Below are 22,922 nucleotides of genomic sequence, written 5' to 3'. Positions count from 1 at the left end.
GTAGTTACCCATCTAACAAAATACATTATATATGTCATTTTTCAGCGTTAGAGAGTTGAAGGTCTTAACAGTTCACATTTTATACTAAAAATCTGGCTAACTTATAAAGAGAGGTTCAGAATATTTTCAGATATTTTAAGAGAGTTCTTGCGTCAAAACCATTGTTTGTAATTTGCGACTAATTTTTATTTATGTTTTAGTTATGCATTGTCCAAAAAATACCAAAAAGTTAGGTATGTATTAGCATGAAATCTTTAGCAGAAAATTAGTTAGTGGAATGTTCTAAAAAAACAAATATGCTTCTAGTGTTGCTAGTGTTATTTACATTTTAACACTTAGTCATTCTAGCAATTCTGTAAAACACGTCTTTAAGTTTGACTTAAAAATAAATGCGATATATTTGGTAATATGTTTTTATCTGTTGCTATCTTAAAAAGGATATCCAGATATATTAAAACACTACGTCTCTCAAATTACACTGATATACGTTTTATTTCATGCAACATAAAAAAAACTCTTTATAAAAACTATTACTGGAAATATATTATAGATTACAAGTGTATTTTAACGTGAGTACGTCGCGTCATACAGCTATGTGTGGATTGAATAGGGCATAGACTAAAAGAAAAATATAATGGGGAAATTAGCTAAACTTATGCATTATCAATTTTAAAATAAGCGATTTTGTCTATTGAGTTGTAAAATTAAATTGTCTCGTTTTCAGCTGTGTAAACATTTATAAGTGTGTTTCAACTCCTATATTTATGGAATTTAATTAGGGTGCCTGTTTCTGTTATGGTATAAAAATTAAACAATATCTTTACTAGACGGTCAGAAAATGTCAAATTTCGAAGAACTAGAGAAAAGGCTTTATGACATACTGCAATGTACAATTTGTCTAAATCTCCCGAAAGACACAGTTTACCAGGTCAGTACAAACCAAACCCTGATTGATTTACGGAATAACATTTTAGATTTAATACTCTTATGTAAACCTCCTATACTAAATGCAGTAAAAAGTAAAAGAGAAAAATGTATTTTTAAGATGTTACTGCAATTTGAGCTTAGGTCCATGTTGGGTATTTAGGAGTATACACCAAAGACATACATTGTATGTAAACAGTTTTCAAGCCAATAATGATTTGTATTGTCCAGTGATAAATCTTGGACTAATACTTGTATAAATAAATATTGGTTTGGTTTATAAATATGGTGAAATGGTGTGGTGGTAGGTCGAGAATTTTGCTGGGCATATACAAAGTTTTCAGAACTACCCGGTATTTCCCTTTTATAGAAATATTGTGATTAAGGAAGAGTATTATTTTATCAAAATATTGTATGTAAGTGTACTCAGCAATAATTATAGCAATTCTAAACAGACTTTAGCTATGTTTTTGTACTTCAGTTTAATTTTAAGTGAAAACTCCGGCACCAAAAGAAAACCCTTGCAAGCAAATTTTTAATTCTATTCTGTTTTTTAACTTCTTTTAAGATTAATTAGAAAAAGATATTTGAATACAAGATTTTACTTATAAACAACAAGCATAAGTAGGCATTACACTGAATTTATTTGGTTTAGGCTAATGAATCTAATTTTTGGAAAACTAGGGAACTCTAGTTAAACAACGAAATTATAATTTATAACCATATCCTAAGACATCTAGGCTCGCCAAAACTAGACGGCCTGACGATGGTAGTAAGGAAGGCCAGTGTAAAGAATTTACTAGTGTCAACTAGGTCTTGTCGATTTCCCAGGAGGGCTTACTTCTGACTGGCTTATACCTTCCAGTTGAACCCACTGTGTACAGCAAAAACCGAAGTGTCACTTAAATCTGGAAAACCTTATGGATGTCCAGGAGCGGCACATCAAACCGCAAATGTCGAGATTTTGGGGCGCAAAGGTAATTCGATTGGTCTAGTCTACTGCGGGATATAACTGTTGGAGTTGGAGGGATTTGTTCCCTAAGAGTCAAAGGTTCTTACCAGCCTAGACATAAGGGTGTGCCACCCCTGCCTGATTTGAATGGAGGCTGGTTCAGAGCTGGCTTCTGCTTCTTCCGAGGAGACATGGCTTGAGATTAGTGCCCTAAACTTTTCCTCATGAATCTCGACAGGAGGCGGCCCCTACTCCCAACCTTACCCACCCAAAATATCCTGATACTCCGGAAGCAGTGTAAAGGTGCTTATAGGACTAGGTGCAATTGTCAAAGCTTTTTGTCCTAAGAGAACAAAAAAGTCTTGTCAATGACAGTAATATGCCTAGTTGAGAGACAGCGCTGTGAACAGTTTATCCAGCCAGAACTCTGTTTTACATGGTTTCTTTGATGCATACTATGGGTAGTGGTGTAACTCTTGGAACCTTGGAACACTGTACGGGATCAGTCAACTATTTTAATTATCAAAAAATTACTTTAACCAAACCATACTTTAATAGCCCCCTAAAGGGAGAGAATCCTTGTTTGAGTTGCTTCGTTTGACACCTAGAAGCATTGGTCCACTCTGATGCTGATATTGCCGACCAGAGCTGAAAACAGACTAAATTAAAATAATCACAGTGTCAAACAAAATCTGTTCTTTCTAATAATGATGTTCTTTTAGGTCCCTGGTAAGAAGTTGGGTGTAGGTGCAATTTGTATTTTAAAATCATACTCAGCTATGACAATTAAATAGAAGGTAAAATAGAAAGAAAACAATAGTTTTTTCGGATATAAATATATTTTATTTAACTGTAAAAGTATAACTTTTATAAACAACTCTACGGCCTATTATTATTTGTGTATGCATTTAACGTTTTGGAAGTTGTTAGAGTGTTTTTATGGAGTGTGGCTGGGGGAGTTCTGTGAAAAATATAAAACTACGAATGTTCAGTTTGTCTGTGAGAAGAAGTGATTGGCCGCAAAAACAAGACAAGCTTGACGCTACATCAAAACAAACTTTATAATTGGTTACTGGCAGTAAGATTTTTACGAGTTTATTTCAATAAAGAAATTATTTCATGAACGATTATCACATAAGGTAGAAAAACATAGAGATGGACATTTTTGTTTTACTTGTTGCCTGGAAAAAGTAATGTTGTGGACTTTTAGTGCACAAACGGTCACCTGATGTGCCCTGGTTGTCTGACGCGGCTGTTGACGGAGGTCAAGTTGGAGAAAGAAGACGTAACGTGTCTGCACTGTCACTGTGTCATCAGTCAACGCAACGTTTGTCGCAATGTCATAGCCGAGCTTGTCGCTGCCGAGTTGCCCGCCTCCTGTCGCTTGTGCAACACCCAGATGTCCCGCAAAGGTCTGGAGCAGCACGAGCTTGAACTGTGTAGTGAGAGGTGAGGGTCCTTCTATGTTGAACATGTTGAAATCAGTAGTTTTGAAAACACATCCCACTGGTGTCCAAGACTTGAAAACAGATCACTGCTGATTGCAGATGCATAACCAGAGAAACTTAGAAAGGTTAGACAAGAAAATAGGTTATTTTTTGCTTGAACAACAATGGCTACCAATTTGAACATTTTATTTGAAGTTTACAAAGGATTTACAACAGTATTCAGTGAGTAAGTTTGTTGATATTAGCGGTAGTACAGTAGTTTGTAGACTAATATAATTGTTGTGTAAGAAATTACATTATTGGCTTCTGACACCAAACGGTTTGGCCGATTTTAATTTTTTTTTAACAAAATACAGCGTTTTTTATGAGCTTCAATTTGAGGTGTCACGAGGTATTAGTTGCTATTTCAAAATTTTGACTTTGGGTACGGGGAGCATTGGGGTGAGCACCCTCAATTTGAAAATATTGTTTTCTTGTTCCCCCAATTAGTAATATACACTGCCGTTTACACAATTTCAATACTTGGGCTATAAGTCTTTTAATACGAGTTTGAAGTTCTCAAATGAACACCCTGTATATATTTTAAACATTCAGGAATTTGGGGAGGGATTTTATCCTCCTCATCTCTACCCTTAGTTACGGCACTGAATTAAGCTATCGGCAACGCCATATCTGGTAAAGAAATTGGCAACGATGCAATCTTTGAGAGGTCGTAATAAACTCAATCCATTAATCTGGTAGAATCCAGTTCTCATGTTCCTGCTTAGGTTAAACTGCAAGATTTAGTCTGCAATCGTCATTGCCATATCTGTTTGCCCAAATCTATACACATTAAAGGTCTCTGACAAAGAACCACATCCTGCAGATTTATAGATTTTACGATTAAAAAAACTTACTATATGTGTGTTCTTTATAATTGGTACCAAAATCCAGGCCGTTATGCAACACTAATAAGCCTAGAAGTAAAAAATTGTAGTATAAATGGCAGACAAAAGACATTACAGCTTATCCAAATCTTTACACCCAACTTCAAAAGCAACTACATGATTAACAGAATTTTTCAAATTCTTCAGATTAAGTCTCAACTTGATTGATAAACCGGATATCTAAATTTCTCCAGGCTTACACTCGTTACTTTATTAGACGAAAATTATTATTCTTTATCTTTCGCAATACGATGGGCCCAATCCAGAGGCCAGGAGAAACTTTTACACCCTGAAATTTGACTGTAACTCCAGTCAAACGACATTCATAATGAAAAGATTCAGGTCTTTGATAATTTACGAATTAATTAACCATCCCGTCTAAAGATCTGGTGTAACTCAAGATAAAAGAAATGTTTCATAAGATAGAAGCCAAGACAAAAGTGAATTTTTTATAACTAAAATACACATACACTGATTAAAATAACCACTCATTTAATATAAACAGTACAGAAAACATTAAATGTACATAAGTATTAAACTATACATTCCATAATAATCCAATGGTAGATACACATGAGTTCCACCTTCTTTAATAGATGAGTAACGACGTCTTGGCTACAAGGGTTCAGGTTAAAATGTCGGTTCATATATTGCACTGATTTTCTGCTAAATAATGTGGTTAACATATATCAGGTGTTCTAAAAGTCCCCCTTCCAAGTCTAAATCGTAAACACAATAAATATTTAAACACGGCTTTGAATTATTTTCATATATTTTAAGTTACATATAAGTGTAATTACACTTCTGAAGTTCATTTCTTACGGGTTTAACATAAGGTTTACCTATTATAGTACTGGGTGGGGATAGATAGGCTAGAAAGCCTTAGGCGGGAAGCTTTTTATATTGCTATTATTAAAGGTCTTGATTGAACAAACAAACCAGTCTCCAGGCTACCTTACATGGCGCCACTTTCAGCCTAACGAAAGAAAACTAAAGAGGACTGAAGGAAATTAAATTTATTAAATACCGCCTATTAAGTGGTGTGATGGCTATTTTATTATCAGAATTTATCTGTTTACTTTCAAGCTATATACAGACTTAATGACCGGTGTTTACAAAGAATAGTTAAACGTTGGTCTTTTGTTGTCTGGCTTTGAGAATTGGTAGATTAATAATTACTAGAAACTCAACTTGTTTTATTCCCTTAATTTGTTTTGTTGGAGACTGCCATTATGAAAAGGATTATCAATGAAATATGATACAGGTATCATTTTTTTGTATTATCAATAGTGATTAAATGCACATAGAGTGTCAAGACTTAAAATAATGAATTCGAATGCTATCATTGTCATTGATAGAAGACTAGTATTCTTCAATTGTACCACTGTTCTAGGTGTTTTGGACTATAGTTCTTTGAAGGTTCATGGAGACACCAGTTTGTAGTTTGATTCAATAACTAGGACAAATTTATGTAACCTTATGACTTGGAATTTTTACATAATTTCTTTTTCTGTTTCTATTTATTACAAATTTGTCTTCTATAAGAAGTTAGGAGATAAGTGGATCGTTTTGCTTGCGCGTCTTAACGAGGACGAATTTTTGTAGCCTTGTAACTTGGAATTTTGACGTGGTCTCTTTTTCTGTTTCTCTTTATTACAAATGTATCATCTGCAAGAAGTTAGGAGATCGTTATGTTCGTGCATAACTATCGTATTTCAGCAATAACTAAGACTGTCAAGGGGTGCCTAATGGGTTAGTTCAAGCCACTTTGCCCCTATCTGCGATACTCAATGTCCAACAGGTCTGGTGCTGAGGTATTGAAAAAATTAGTTGAATGAGATCTTGCTATGTTAAAAAGCAACAAAATACCACTTACAAGGCAATAGGCTGTAGATGGCGGGCACCACTCAGAGCATGCTGTTCAACATATCTCGTGTTGAGATCTGGAAGACTCTTGTTGAATGTGATCTTGTCATATTACAGAGTAACATAATGCCCCTACAAGACGATTGGCTAAAGATGACCAGGGCCAAACAGAAAGGCTGGAGGGCACGGAATGAGATGCCCATGCTGTTCAACATACCTGGTGCTAATGTCTTGAAAAGACTTTTTGAATGTGATCTTGTCATATTACAGAGTAACATAATGCCCCTACAAGACGATTGGCTAAAGATAACCAGGGCCAAACAGAGAGGCTGGAGCGCACGGAATGAGATGCCCATTGTCCATCAGATCTGGTGCTGAGATCTTGAAGACACTTGTTGAACGCGATCTTGTTATGTTACAGGGTAACAGAATGCCCATACAAGGCGATAGGTTGTAGATGGCGGGGACCACACAGAGAGTCTGGAGCGCACGGAATGAGATGCCCATTGTCCAACAGATCTGGTGCCGAGATCTTGAAGACACTTGTCGAAAGTGATCACCAATACCAGAAGCAAGTGGAACAGTTCGGCTCTATCTTTAATCTGCTCTCCACACAGAAGATTATTCATCAAGGTAAATTATCACTAACTAATCATACACGAATTCAATATACGTTACGTGTTAAGATCAAAATTTCTACAGTAAACTTTCTTATGACATGTACTAATTTACGAGATTATTTATACAAGTAGTGGAAAAGTTTGTCTATTGATCCCATATACAGAAAAGTGTTAACATATTACTTTTTACTTTACCAGTGATCAAAGTTGACCAGCTTAAATATTTAATGGCTGAACTTTATCGAAGTTTTTCACTTGAACGAATAGAAAATTTTCATTTCTGCCTGTCTGTCTGTGTGTCCGCATGATTCTCGAAAACTCAATGACCTACAGATTTGAAATTTTTCATGAAGTTTCATTTATATATCAGAAACACTGAGTTCGATAATGGTGTATGTTACTCCATAGGCTTTAGCTGAGCGTCAACAAATAATCTTTACATTGGTCTGATGGGTAACCATTATGCCAACGAGAAAATTACAGAATAAATAAAGTAGTAATCAAACTCCATACAGGCGTATGTGATTTGGACATGTGATACTTTTATTCACAGAGGAAAGCGTCAAATAATGGTAAAAAAAGTCAATGTTAAAATGTTTGTGACGTTATTTGCTTTCAACGCGCTCTTGCGTTGTAGTTAGTACCCTCTCTCGCTCACCGCAACTTTTAATATTGAACATTGATATGAAACCTAACTTAATGAACAACAGTGTCAATGTATCATGTTGCAAGATATCTTTCACCCGTAGACTTTAAATTTTGTGTAATTTTCTGTACGATTGTCCCTGTGTATATCTGCTTACAGGACATTTCAAGAATTAAATGAGTTATAGGTTATAAATGTTGTATGCAACCTTAGTAACACGTGGTATGGCGTACTCCTACCTCATTTATTAAGACAATTGATTGATTCATATTAATTAATGCCACAATTTCTGCACTTTGACATTTTAATGTTATTTACCAGTAGTTAAATAATCTAAGTTTAGAAATAATCCAGATGGAAATATTAATCTACTTTAGGTATATTATATATATCTTTTGGTTATAATAAATAAAAGTCTCGAATCGTTAAGGGACGGTTTGTCAGGAGGTGGTTAAAAACTCAAACCTAAGGATAAACAAAGTATTGTTTCTAAATTATCTTTTGAATATGAAAGGTAATAATAATGTAAAACAAGTGGATTTAATCAGTACAACTTTGCATACCTTCACAATAAATCGCATTGATGATGCTGTGTTCCGATTATTACTTTTATTCAACCAAAATTTAAGACATTTTTGGTAAAATTAAAGTCACTCACAAGTCACAGTTGAAACAGTATATTTCACCAATACATTAATATTGGATAATATATTAACTTTTTTATTTATAACTCACCAACTTTCTGAAAATCATTTGTATTGTTGTGAACATATAGTACGTAAAGACAGTGGGTAGAATCACAGACTATAGATTTCTGTGCTATAGACATAACTATAGTCTGTGGTAAAAACCTCGTAGTTCATGTTGGAACCATAAATCACAAAAACATCACAATGAGTACAAATAACACAGATCATGTGATAGAATGTCACAATATTACAATTTGTGATAGAATCGTCGCATTAGCTAGAAACAACTCAGCTCATGTTAGAGTCAAACAACTTTGTATAGCATGGACCGCAATGTATCTTTCTTTTTATTTTTTAGATATAGAATTCGGAATTTACAAAACCAGTAAAGTTGGAGGGCTTTCTGAAATCGATTTTTTCGATACAATTTCGTTTTCGGCCTTCAAGAATGAGTGGAGATTGGAGGCAAGGCTCATCAGACACCCCTTACAGCCAAAACTGATGTACCAGGTCAGTTACCTTTGTGTTTAATTAAATTTACACATGACGCAGCTATGGTGCGAAGAGTTGATTCAGTGCGAATGTCGAGTCATACGAAACCCCCCACATCGTTTCGAAATCAGAGACACATCATTGTCACATCAGGTGCACAAAATCTGTTTTGAGCTTCTTCGTTCTTCGCCGCCGACTGTTTTTGGATCCCTTCAGACGAATATGATTTCAGAGTCAAGTCTGCAACAGCAGCAGATTTCACATGTTGCACGTAAGAGGAAGGTGAATTGGAGCTAAACTCAACATTCGCATAATTATTTAATTGAATTGTAGATAGAGAGTTGCTGTTGTAGTACATTTTGTAATAGATTTTATATACTTACCAGATTGTCCAGTTTCAAGGCCTGATTAATAAGTGCAAAATATTGAAAACTTCAATATTAACATCGATACTTTAAGAAATATTCACGTTTTAGTACCAAAAAAGGCATGTTTATATTGTACAATATGTACTGAATTTATCATTTAAACATATAAGTAATGAATTGCTTTATTTGTAGAAGTATAATAATTTGTAGAGATTAATAATGCTAAGATGTTTATAAACTTACAACTTAGATGACATTCGAAATGAAACAATAATGAAATCTGTTCTACAATCGTTAAATTTAAAGTTGTTTTAGAAATGTAAAATAAATAAATAAAATTATTTTCAACCAAATTTTAACATTCTATTGAATATTAGAAATTAAGTTTTGAAATGCTAGTGATATGTAATATAAATTTATTTTATTAAGGTCTTCTTAAAATTGTGGAACAGCTCAATTTTAAGGGTCTGTTTGTGTGTGTGATGTCTTGATAGGTAGGTTCTAGGGACACGAAACTTACTGTACATACATTTCTCTTGGTCTAAGGAAGAATTTTATTATTCTCAAGGTCAAAAGGTCAGAGAGTAGTCCGTCCGTCTGTCTGTGTGGCAACTCTCTCATCACTTTATGTCGGTTCCTTCGGTACTCTTCATAAGCTTTTAGTAGACTTTGGATTCTTAATAAAAATGTAGTCTTTTAATGTGGTTTACAAATTAATTTATCAATATCAATAATTTCTAAACATTTGGAAGATATAATAAGTAATTTTATTAATTAACAATTTTCAATAACTTTCAAATGGGTTTCTTCAGATTTACACTAGAATAAAAACACAAATTCTAAGTTTTCAAGTAAAGATAAGAATTGTTTTTAGCTAATTTTGGACTCCAGTGAAAAGTTTCCATGCACTCTTAAGTACATGCTGCTGCAAGGACCTTATGGCTACTTCAAAGTACAGCCGAGGATCGTCAATTTTCACTTCAGTGACACAAGCGATATTGGCCCAGAGGTGGAAGTGACACTTTCTGACCCGTCTTTATACACCATTCTTGTTGTTGGGCAATATTTAAAATTCAGGTACGTTGGAAATTTTCCACATATTGGTAATTTAAAAAAATATGTTCCGGTAACAATACCGCACTATACTCTATACTCTAAGCAGCTCTAGCAGCTATAAGCAGCTATACTCAATGTATTTGTGACCTCTAGAGATCTGAGCAGTATTAGGAAAGCAAGGTATAAATAAAAAAAACAGCTTCTACCTATTTTGTACCTTGAAAAAGGAAAAAAAAAACAAAAATTGATTTTAGTGACATTTCTCTTTTGAACAAGTAAACATACTCGTGTGTTTAGAACGTTCTAACAATACTAAAAAATCATAAAATAACCAGCAAATTCTTTCAATGAAAGTAAGTTAATTAATTGAACATGAAATGTGAAGAAAACAGGAAATGTGCATGAAAATTACAAAATTAGTCATGCTAAATATAGGTATAACAAACAAAAATATCCAAACAGTTTCCTCTAACGTTAATTCTTAAGAGAAGTTGCTTTAATTTTAATTATTTAAGTTCATTCAATTCATAACGTAAATTAATAAAACTAATTCATTAATTAATCATTAAACAAGTCATGCGTTTTATCTATTGGCGATTAAGTTAACTGGTCATAAACTACGTTGATTGCAAATCTAGAAACTCGTAAAGTAAAGTTATAGGAAGTATTGAAAAATACATGATATTTGAAGAATGTATGGAGATAATACGGCAAATAATTAAAACATTAAAATGAACAAACTTGTCCTTCTGTAATTGTATTGAAATGGCCTTACAATTTACCCCGTAAGAACATATTAACGTTTTTACTCTAAAGCATTTACGCCCTTATTTTTAAACGTAGAATTATAGGAGGCGTCTAATTTTAAATGTAAACTTAATACACATCTAAACAAGTTTTACGTTTTCCTGCTGAGTGTATACTTTTTCAGGTTTAAATCGAGAAACAACACAAGATTTTTATAGAGTTTGAAAATAACGATATTAAATTGATCCTTTAGGTTTTCTTTGGGCTGATTTAGGCTCTAAAGAAAAAGAAAATGGCATCCAATGAACCGACCGGTCTGGAAGTTTTATTATTGAATACATCAACCTCATTCGAATTGGATATTGTATGGCTTATATCTTAATATCTTAATCTGGGAGTTATAACTTTGATTTTAGTCTACTCGGTTGTAACATTGGTTATAATTAAAATTCCGACCGGAGTGAAGACACATTTGTGAGACTTTTTCATTGAAAGTCAAAACATGTCGTAGTAATTTTATGTATTAATGCAATTAAGATACTAAGGGTTGATTTTAGAGTGGGCGAAGCAGTGAATCAAACGACGGTTTGTGTGTCTCGGTGTTTAGTGGATCCTCTCCAAATTCGGTATTGATAATTTATGGCCACTGCCTTATTAATCCGGTTTGGTACTGAACTCGTTTGGAGCCAAGAGGCCAGAGCCTCATCGTGAGCACAATTTAAACCCTAAAATCCAAAAAGTTGTTATTCAATATTAAAAATGTATATATATTGTATTTATGGGTTAGTTTCTGGTACGGTAGCCAGAGCGTGCAAAGCCCAATGACTCAAGTGACTTGTCTGAGATTTTCTCTAGGTTTACGTAAATTTAGCAAACCATATGTAAATTAATATATTATGATTTATGTTTATTTCAAAAGAAGAACTCAGTTTCGTAAGTCACTCTTCTCATCCTACTCGTAGATGGCAAGAATCGTGGCATTAGACATCTTATAATTTTAGTATTGTTTCTCATGCGTGTTAAAATGATTACCATAATGTTTTTGAAATGAAATTTCACATGACATGTTCAAATCAACAGCCATTTCAAGAATACTGAACATATTTTGTATTGCCGAATATTTTAGGACGAAGGGATTCCTAATACATTATTATTACAACCTTTTAAGACAAGCTTTTAATTGAAGCCAGTTTTAATTACAATTTTTTTGGTGTTATAATCAAATTTTAAGGTTTGGACTGAAGGTTTTTTACAAGATATATTTTAAATCCGTAATTTACTATTTTTGAACATAAACTTGTATTAAGTTTTAAATCATGGATGTCTCAATTTGACACAACGCAAGACCAGTAGAAATGACACAATACGTTATAAATTATTTTCTATATATAGTATATAAATAATGTTATATTTTTTTAATGATGCATAAACAATATTTAATCTGTTGCAGATTAATAATGTTTCTTCTAACAAAAGAAGAAAATGCAGATGATTGACTAAGCTATGTGGACCTTTTGATACGAGGTATAAGGTACCAAAAACCCACAAAATTCGCAAAGAATGAAACTGGTCATTTCTATTCCTTTATGTATTAAAACGCTAAAGGGTAAATTGTTGTTCTAAAGGGTAAACTGACAATTTCCAAAGTGATTAAAGATCTTATCGACTTATCGTGCCTGATTAAAGTTATACTAAATGCCAATATGCGTATCATTTACAGTAAAAATGGTTACACAAGGTATATCTTTATTACTTACTAGCAGTCCAGTGCAGGATATAAAGATGACAAAATCTCCAGTGAACGAAGTATTAAATTTGTTTCACTTGGTAAACAGTCGTCAGTGTCGTTGAAGTTATCCTTTTTAACCTAAAACGTAGGTCAGTACACCGAACGTGTGAAGTACTAGCTCTTCTTGTAATGTTTCACACATTGTACAACTTCTAGTTCGTGCGGATGCCCAGTCCTCGCCTGTTGCTTGACAACGGTACCTGTGCAGGTGCAGGCAGTTCGCAGGCTACAGTAATTAATTAACATACGCTTGGCGAATAGACAAGTAGTTGCCGGTCTAGGTCTAGGTCCAGTAGATGAGGGGGTTGAGGTCGACGAGGTTAAATGTGCTGACACATCATGCCCGCGCGCCGCCGCCGCGCTGCGCAGACCCAACCTAGCGCTAATTACACTGCTAATTTACAGACTAAAACGAGTTTTCAATGCAACGGCTGGAATTTTATGGTGGAATACCACGTTTAATTGCTGGAAGAAAAATATTTGTATCTGATATAGATTTAGATTGTTTGTTAGATTAGTTTTGCTAGCTGCGGAAGCAAAATTCTCCCCATGCCTCCAGTGTATTAGAGCCTACTGAGCTGCTATCCAGCGTATTAGGTTTTGAATTCAACCAGATTGGTTGTGAGTTTTAAGCATTTTGCATGTGCGAATAAATGCAGTAAATCTTGGCATTCGAGTACTTTCAAAACAAATACTTACTGAATATTTATAGTTCCAGACAAAAGTACTCTCCAAAGTTTGCAGTGCTCTGATAAGCTTATTATATTTTAATATTACGTAAAAAACACAAGAAGTCAAACATATATCATCCTATGCAAGCGTGTGAGCGAGAAAGAAAGGCGAAGAAGCAGTCAAAACTCTATAGTTTTATCGATATTTGTATTTGTGGCCGGCCATCACCTCTTAAGCCGTTGGTCCCCAGGTTAAGTGTTAGAGAGGGCTTCTTAGCGCTAACTTCGCCTGGTAAAATAAGACATTCTTTACTTTTTTAAATATTTTTTTTTATTTGTTATTCAGAAAAAAAACTTTGTTATACTTCATACGAGTAATTTATTTATTTAAAAAACGATACAATTACAACTAAAATGCTTGGACGTGTATTAGTTGTATTTTTAAACAAGAGATTTCCCATAGCGTTACTACGACCGGAAATAAAGGCATAAAACTGTTAGAGGTTTAACATTGTTCTTATGGGGAAATTCGCAAGGTTACAAAGCCAACCCTTGATAACCGGGTGTAATTACGCCAAAAACCGATTCAGTTCTTTGACCAAGATAACACTATATACTGTTATAGGTCTATAGGGCCACAAGTCAAGAGTTATCGCTCAGACACACGAACGAACTGCACTTTGATCTATTGATTCAATTGAATTTCGCCTTGGACCAAGAGTAACCTATGTAACAAATTTGAAGTTTTTGGGACCTTCGTATCAAAAGGTGCTACAGAGATGAGCAACGACAAGATTTTAACAAGGTCTTATATCGAGACCATACACGAAGAGTGGAGCCTAAAACGCAGTTTTAGTATTAGGCAAGGTCATATTCAGATTTGGTATTGATAGTTTTGGATTACGCCCTGCTCTAACCTGGCATTGATATTGAACCCATCAGTAACCAAGAGTGTAGACCATAAGCATGTGCACAATTTTCAGTAGCAATTTTATGCCTGCTAAGCTAGGGAAGGGCGATTTAAAAAACTTGTTATGTGAGTTAATGTCATGGTAAAGACCCGACGGCCAGAACTTACAAAGCCCTACTAGTAGGATGGAATCGGTGAATCAAGTAGCTTGCCTTAGAGTTTTTATGGATTTTTCCCAAATTCAGCATAGATACATCTGAGCAACATTTAAAAGTAACCTTCAATAATAGCACCTTCTATTGAACAATCGAATTAAAACACAAATGAGAGTGTCTCACAATAAACAGTTGAAACCTTTTCAAGACCAATTCAAGTAGGACAAACGATTTTATTAGATTGTTTACATTAATTTATAATTAAGTACTTTATTCATTTTATTTCTTTTACGAAACATAAGTTGGCCAAAACTCAGGTTATGTAGGATGGACTTTTGGTAAAACAGGAAAGTACTCGTAATTAATAATTTACAACTGGATAACTACATTAGGTCAACGCGAGGTCAAGAAATTAAGAACCTTAAACCTTTTTTTAAATTATTCAATAGGTCCTACGAAAAATAATAGAATCTTACAAGGTTAGAAAATTCCAAGAGAATTGAAAAAAAGGAAAGGCAGTGGAGGTACTGACCGACAGAAGTGGCTACTTCTTATAACGGGTTGTCAATAAAATCAAACCCAGACTAAAATACGTATATGGTAAAATACTGGTTTTAATAAATCAACGAACTACTTATTTATTTATTAATGAATCCAACGTCAGATTGATTTATTTACTACATCGTTTAATACCAGTATTTAAAGCTCATATGATTCTAAAGTGAGCTTCAGCATGATTAATATTAATTCCTATTCCAGTTCCCAATTCGTTTTTGACGAAATTTAAAAAGGATTACATATAATTGATTAAATCTTAGCTAACAAAGCCGTAGTGTAATTTAATCCTGGAAGAAAGTTGGTCTTTCGTTGATTATAATTATAACTTTTACTCAATTACATTGGGCATTACCTTAAATTCACGTAAAAATAAATTACGCATAAAAAGATTTTAATACGAATTTGTTTGAGGCAACGTCACAACTATTATTTCACTTTTTAAAAGATAAATTATTATTAACAACGTAAAGCGATACAGCGAGACATGGAACAACAATATATTTAGCATAATTTCATTTTTAGAATATTTTTGAAATAAAAAAGTTCTAATTATAGTTTTTTTTTTACTTATTTTTTAAGTTAGTCCCGCCCCTAGCGACTTCAGAGCGAACAAGCGTGACGCGACGTTGCGTGACGCGAAACGAAAGTTTTCCCCCGTGCAAAACATACATACATCCATTGTTCGCCAAAGGAAGTAGTCACTTCAAAAAAGTTAAAAGAATAAATTCATCCAGAACCGTTTAAAAAGTTTCTTACTCTATAGAACTTTTACATTCTCAATGACAGAGTAAGATCGTTTATACAGCATATATTTTCTTCTTAGAGTTAAACTACGTGAGACAAAAACATATTAACTTACTTGCTTTTTTCCAAAACATTGAATTTTATGATTGTACTGCAATAAGGCCGATTGAATTTTCGAAACTACTGAGCAAAACCTGGGATTGTATAAGTTACACAAGAGATAAACAATGTATTCGGACGTGTTGTGCTAAGGTCAGGGAGATTATTTTTGAGGACCGACGCTAGAGCTGCGCTATGTAATTTCCATTGTTACTGTATAGTTCGACCTTTCACTCCCAGATGGCAGTGCGAGCGCTCGCTTCTGCCGTGCCACAACAGCGTCGGATAAGTTATATATTTTTTGTATAACTACTTCAATAGGTAAAACACAATATTTAGTGCCCTATGAACGAGCGCTTTAAACCTAATCAGGTTAACCTAGTTGGTTTTAGCAAGGTAGAGTAATTCATTAAAGTCACGAGTTAATGCAATTCCAGTTAGTCGTTAAATGCCAACAACCATGCCTTTTAATACAACCACTATCCTCAATGTCACTGTAAACGCATGTGAGTATACTGATCTATAATAATGGTTTATATTTTGATCATAAACTTTTACTGTGAATAGCACACTAACATTGTGTGTTTTATCGAGACAGTTATGCACAATAAAATCAAGTTGTTGGGAATTGTGCTGTTATTTGAGTTCTAGGTGAGGCCTTCAACGAGCGTTCTATTCAGGTTATGTTATTCACCAGGAAATACGAGTACATGTAGAGTTTATAAGTTATTCAAATTTCATAACTGTTCACGGTAATTTAAGCGACAACTCTATACTTGTTAAATATTTATATTTAAAGATCACTTAATTATCTATTTATCTACTCAATAATCTAGTGATTCTACGAACGCTTTGTTATTAATACAAGTAAATGGTGTTCTTTTAAAGGTAAGAATCCATGTTTTGTTATTGTTTGAAATCACAAAAATGGTTTAATGTGCATAAATTACCTGCAAATATAACCAATGGAAACCTAGTAATTCGCTATAATCATTCAATGTTACTTCTTTTCTATTTCTCTTAAAACCTCGTATATCAAATATACGAGGACTTCACACTTACTGAAGAATTTGAATCATGTCATACAGTTCAGGCAAACGTGTTGCGAATGAACCATGAGATTTCCACTGGCTCTATTAGTGTAATAACCGTAATTGTTTTACTGGAATGCTTGAAAACAAAGTAATATTAATGGAGGTGTTTTACTGAATTCTAAGATTTACTAATCTGAGATAAAGAATAAATCAAACAAATCTTGGCTATTTTAAAATGCCATATAACACAAAGTTTCGAGGATTGGAATCTATCCTCTTCGTCAGGTGGGGGAGGATACCACTGTGTCCCACTGTAGCCTGGTGCTAGTGTGATGTGTGATTGTGATCTTCGTACTCGTGACTTGTATCCTGTGCAGTGACAACGCCTGGACCAGACTACAAGCATCTTTTGGGTATGTCTGAATCGTTTTCTCTCCCTTCTTTCTGTTCTTTATGTTTGTATGTATAATACCTCCACCACTTGACAAAGGGGTTAGATTCCAATCCTCGAAACGTTGTGTTACACCTTTTGTAACCTATATCGATCGCAAATGTTCTAAATCCAGCTATCCTTTCAAACCTTCCATCGTCAATAACAAACTTTAAACAAAGTTTTTAGCCAAATTTAGTTTTACAATGATAATTGTAGATAATTTCCAGACAATTTTTTGAACCCGAATAATTTATATGTATAAACTTTGATGATTGTTATGAGTGTGCCAAGCTAAAAATGTGATCTTGATTTTTGAAAATAGATCTATTAATAACCCTAAAAATATTGTAACTTTTGGGCTGTCGGCAAATTTGCTCTCGGCTCACTGACTATAATTAATTGTAGCCAATTAATAGGGGAATAACCCTCTAAAACAAAACATGCATATTTTATTAAACCCTTTTTGTAATGTTCACAATTTTGTTCCACGGTGAGGCTCCTGTCCTATAATAATAAAACCTAGATTTACGATTTTCTTGGTTGTGTAGCATAAGCACTACAGATAAGTATATCATTTAAATGCGTAAAAGTGTTTCTAAACATATTTTCATTATTCATCTTCGTAAATATGTTATCTCTCTGTAAATATTTCCTGTTAGAAAACATGAATAATGTGAATGGACAAAAGATGAAAGAATACTACAATTTTTATCCATAACACATGTACACTATTTACTTTAATAAATAGTCATTTAATCATAATTTTGTTAAAATTATATATTTTCTTTCAACACCACAATTACCGCAAAGGTATGAAGGTTTTCAGAAAATATAATATAGTCCCTATATCTTTATGTACCAGTATCTATAGTTAATTTATACTTGGTATAATTTTATACAAACATAATTAAAATGTTTTGGAGAAACCACTTTATTGTTTAGGAGGTACAGGTTATTTCCCACGAAACTAGGGAGATTCCAGAAAACTAAGAAACTGTTTTGTAGATATGGCAGTTTTTAACGCAAAATTCAAGAGATCAGTTTGTTGTCTGGAATATATTTTGTTAACTAGAAGCCTATTAAGTTCAGTGAGGGAAGGGTAAATTAAATATTATAATAGCCTAACAACAGAGAAAAATTCAACTGTCCGCGAATATTACTTTCAACATAGCCTACAACCAATTTCAACCTTCGTTGTGTGAGATAATAGTCCAGTTAGTAATTTTATTCTGCAGCTTGGTATCGGGCACATGACTGTATTACGCCTCGGTAGCTGGGCCAGGAATTACGCATAACCAAATATAGAAGTGAATAATAACACTTGTCCACTTCTTGTCATTTACTCTCTCGCATTTACTCTCTCGTCGAGACCAACGTCAAATAAAAGCTTGTCCTACGCAATTTTATGTTTGGGAATCTATCTGGTGGTTTGTTGAAAGTTTATTATTTTATTCTGTTACAATAGGTAGGAGGACTTTGTATATTTATATTTCGCTCATGAACAGAAAATTTCACATATGAACACAGTTTATTTGGAATCTTTCAAACTTATTTAGTTTTATGTTTTGACGTAGAGAACAATAACATTTATCATGTTATATCTTCTGCATTTCTTAACTAAACATGAAATGTTGACATTGTATACATGATAATTTATCAAATAATTTCGTTTTTCTTCTGTAGTAAGAAACTTTGATTCTCTGCGAAGGTGACCGAGACAGTAAACAGCACGTACTAAACGATCGGTAATGCGGTACTTGACTTGAATACGAGCTACTTTTAACGATTGTTCTTTTTATACAGAGTACTCGCGGTGTATAAAATACTTACTCTATTACAGAATGGAAACATGTAAATAAAGCATGGGGATCTTTCATTTGTATTTTAAGCATGATTTTATTAATTATTTTTGAACAAATTACATAGAAAATGGAGCCATCGAAATCAAATGAAAAGAGCTGTCGATACTGCATTTATCGAAATGTTCATTGATCGATTACCGAGATATCAATCCCTAATAACAATGTTAGCTGATTGCATCTAACAAATTTTTATATTAATAACATGTGCTTATAGCAATGGATATTTTATGAAAAACTCAGCAAATGTGGAGGTCATTGGGGTTGAGCCCTGAGACCGGAGAGAAATATCCTTCCTAGTGTGCCTGTAGGGTTCAAGGTAAAGTTATGGATCATATTTCATGTCTCTATCTCTTACAGTATTTGTTTGGCAATGATCGTCGAGTACTTTACCTTTTATATATTGTTAAGATACAAAACCAGGGAAAAAGGGCGCGCAAAAGGTAACGCAAAAATGTTTTCTTAGATTGTGCTGAATAAATTAAGAAGAAAGTCTAAGGCTCAATAATGCAAGTTTTTGTTGTTCAATATGTATATATATATATATATATATATATATATATATATATATATATATATATATAGCCAAATTATACTAGAAAACTGAATTTATTTTAATAAATGTTAGTATAAGAAAAAAAACTCCAAGTATTATTTCTTATCAAATTGGTCTTCATTAATCTATTATATAAAAATGAAACTGTTCGTGTGTAACAGCATCACTCACAAACGGCTGGACGGATTCGCCTAATTTTTTTTTAAATTTGTTTGTCTTGATCTGTAGAAGGTTATAAGATACTTTTTATCCCTTTCCCGATTCAGGATTCCGCCCCACTGGTTACAGAAATACCCGTAAGAAATGCATTGCAGCAAACATATGTTATTAAGTGAAAGAGTCTTTTCAAATTTTTAATCAGCTGTTCTTTGTAAACATATATAATGCGACAAAAAATATATTTATATATAATTTAATTACTACACTTATAGTTTTAAAGCATAGAGTAAGCTTAAGAGAAACGACAAATTTTGTTTAAACTGTTTCTCTGCAATCACTGTTAAACATAGACTTTACTATCCAGATAATACAATTCAAATTTGACGTAAAAATTCACCTTTAACTGCAATATTTATTTAATATAAACCATGCTCATGCTTGATCAGAAGAGCAATGCAGATATCATAATTACTATCTTACGTTGGCTACAAATATAAAGAATGTTATAAAATCAACCTTAGTTGTTTTTTTTTTTTTTGACAGAAGTATCAGGAATGTGGTACATACCTTCATAATGCGCCCAAGAAGCTCACGAAGGAACGACTATCAATTATCTCAGCAATGTTTAGAATGTGATAGAAAATGAATAAGTGAATATAGTGTACTGTTTTCAACGGGAAATTGCGTGCGAAGCCGCGGGAAACATTGAAATGCGCAGCGAAGCGCGCCGGGTCCGCTAGTAATTTCATAAAAATGTACTTCATCGAATTCTAAACGCGTATATTGTTCAGATCATCAGGAAATATGTTACTAATCAGATTAATACTAACCACCGTAGGATTATGTGCAGGATGAGAAGTCAACACCTGCTACCATGCAATATTTGTTTTTTAAAAGGATCACCGGTATTCAGCAATAGCCTACTTTTAATTTGGATTGATGTTTTACTGGACTAAATCCAACGTAGGGTATACTTCGAATGTTTAATGCACAATAACTATTGTTTATTGCTCTTTATGTGATCGGTAGTGAAATCCCACAGGCAGGCTGCAGTTGATCACAGAGAGCTTGGATAGACCGTGTCAGGGGTGGCTTGTTTCTAATTCCTTGAGTTCTTCAGAAAAACCCAAACATAAACATGGGAACTTGCAGCTCGATGACTGATACATACGTGATATTGGTAGTCGTGCTGCAACCACACAACTGCAATCATAACGCAATGAAGGACTAGGATACAGCCTGGGAAGTGTACACGGTGGATGACACGCCTGACCTTGTAGAGCGTGACTGCGGGCTCTCACGATCAAGGTCACACTCACTCTCGCTGAGGCTGCTGGGATAGTGAGAGTGACTGACCTCTGACCTGTGAATCTGTGTCCGCTACCGCCACCACCGCAGGCTTCTGCTGTGCCATCCCGGGCCTTACACTGAAGAGATCGCCTTTCTCTTATTGTACGAGTTCGTATGATTGGATAACTACTTCTTGGCCAGATGAAGACAAGTATATCCCAGTGCCAGATTCTCATGGAGTCTGTGAGAAACATCCGGATAGTGTTAAAACGAGGGACGTTAGATACACACACGTCTTGAAAATGCTTTTAATTGTTTTTGTATCCATTGCTATATAACGAGATACACCATTGCAAGGCATGGGCAGTTACTGCACCCCCTTCCCCCTTCAACTTGCGGCGTTGCCACATTGTCTTATCAGCTGATTCTCAGTATGAGGGGTCGCGACCAATTCCGTTTCGTTCCGGTTGCTTATATCAGTTTTGTTCGATTATTCTGCATGTTTTTATTTTATTTTTTGCTCATGTTCTTTGTCATAGTGTAAACACGTATTAGTTTAAATCATGAAGGTCAGATTGATTCAGACGTATACAGATGTTCAATAAGTGTTCCAATACTTTGAGACCGTGTTCTACACATAAAAATAAGCAAAAAGTTCACATGTCCTAAAACCTTTAGTTTTCCGTCTATCTATCTATGTGTTTTTTAAATGTATCTTTTGAACCAGTTAAGATAAAGTTATAAAACTTGAGAATTTTAGTAACCTTTGGTAAACCTTTTGAGAATAAAATATTTACAAAATCCTTTTACTCGTTTCAAAATGGCGGATCGTTCTATTATTCTATTTTAGTAACTTAAAACCGACTAACGTCCGCCATTTCGAAACGGGTTTTTAGGTCACACGTTCATATGAACGTTTTTGCTCATTTTTATGGGTAGAACAAAATCCCAAAGTATTGGAATACTTTTAATGGACACTCTGTAGATGACAAGTAAAGATGAACAGTAACGATCACTCGATTGTTCAATTAAATCGATTACCCTATCACTAGTAATTCTTCGGATACAGCTGGCAACACCGCGCCTCAACCCAGGTTTGCATTGTCTCGAACTGTAGTACAGGATATCAATTGTTTCAACCGTGACGGCCTAGTATAGCTATATGTACAGTAGTCTAGCAGAAGCAATGATCAGAGCTGTAACTGAAGCAGATGGCTAACAATGTATCTTTGAATTAGCGTTGTTTCTGGGACTGAGGATTAGAATACACACAGTATAGGTTTTGAGCTGAAATAGACTAAATCAATATTTTTTTTAACAAAAATTCAAATTTTAGTCCGAGTTGTTTTGACAGGAATGATTTCAAAACTGTTACGTGTGATTTATAGCCGAATTTTCCAAAAATAACAAAGTGTATTATTTTATGGTGTGATGGGATTTCCTCTCTGGGAGGAAATTCTATTCATTAAAAGAATTCAATATAACATAATTATATTTCAGATGAAAAGAGAGCCGAACTTCAATACCAATGAGGAAAAGGAAAAATAATGCCATTTCTGCTTTCCCCTATCTAATTAGGTCATCAGTGATTTTTTAAAAATACTACAGTCACACATCCAGTACATAGCCATGGATACAAAATATCCACTTAGTATATATATATATATATATATATATATATATATATATATATATGTATAAAGTTAAGCCGAGCAATGTTAAATAAACAAACACTTACGGTCCTTTACTGTTAATTTAATATTCTTTGTTATTGTCTCGTCAAAAGAACTTAGTGTACTCGTACTATAAAAGTATTGTTTCTGCGTATTATAATATCTTGGAATATCCTTGGAATCGCTTGGATATTTATAGAAGGTGCAGTTGTTTACCTCTAAGTATGTAGAATCGCTTCGATATTAATATAAGGTGTA

General features: G+C 33.9%; 1 protein-coding gene across 1 annotated transcript; it reads left to right on the top strand.

The window, feature by feature from the left end:
- Positions 1–736: 736 nt before the first annotated feature.
- LOC124353378 (cysteine and histidine-rich protein 1-A-like) lies at positions 737–12,436 on the top strand. The gene is made up of 6 exons (XM_046803223.1): positions 737–928; positions 3,087–3,325; positions 6,538–6,749; positions 8,430–8,581; positions 9,806–10,008; positions 12,185–12,436. Exons 1-6 carry the CDS (start codon positions 839–841, stop codon positions 12,228–12,230), a joined length of 942 nt encoding a protein of 313 aa, XP_046659179.1. The 5' UTR covers positions 737–838; the 3' UTR covers positions 12,231–12,436.
- The last annotated feature ends 10,486 nt before the right edge of the window (positions 12,437–22,922 follow it).

Source organism: Homalodisca vitripennis, chromosome 2, assembly GCF_021130785.1.
Source record: "Homalodisca vitripennis isolate AUS2020 chromosome 2, UT_GWSS_2.1, whole genome shotgun sequence".
Taxonomy (NCBI): Eukaryota; Metazoa; Arthropoda; class Insecta; order Hemiptera; family Cicadellidae; genus Homalodisca; species Homalodisca vitripennis.
Note: the sequence above shows the minus strand (reverse complement) of the source record. Positions and strands in the feature narration are given on the sequence as shown.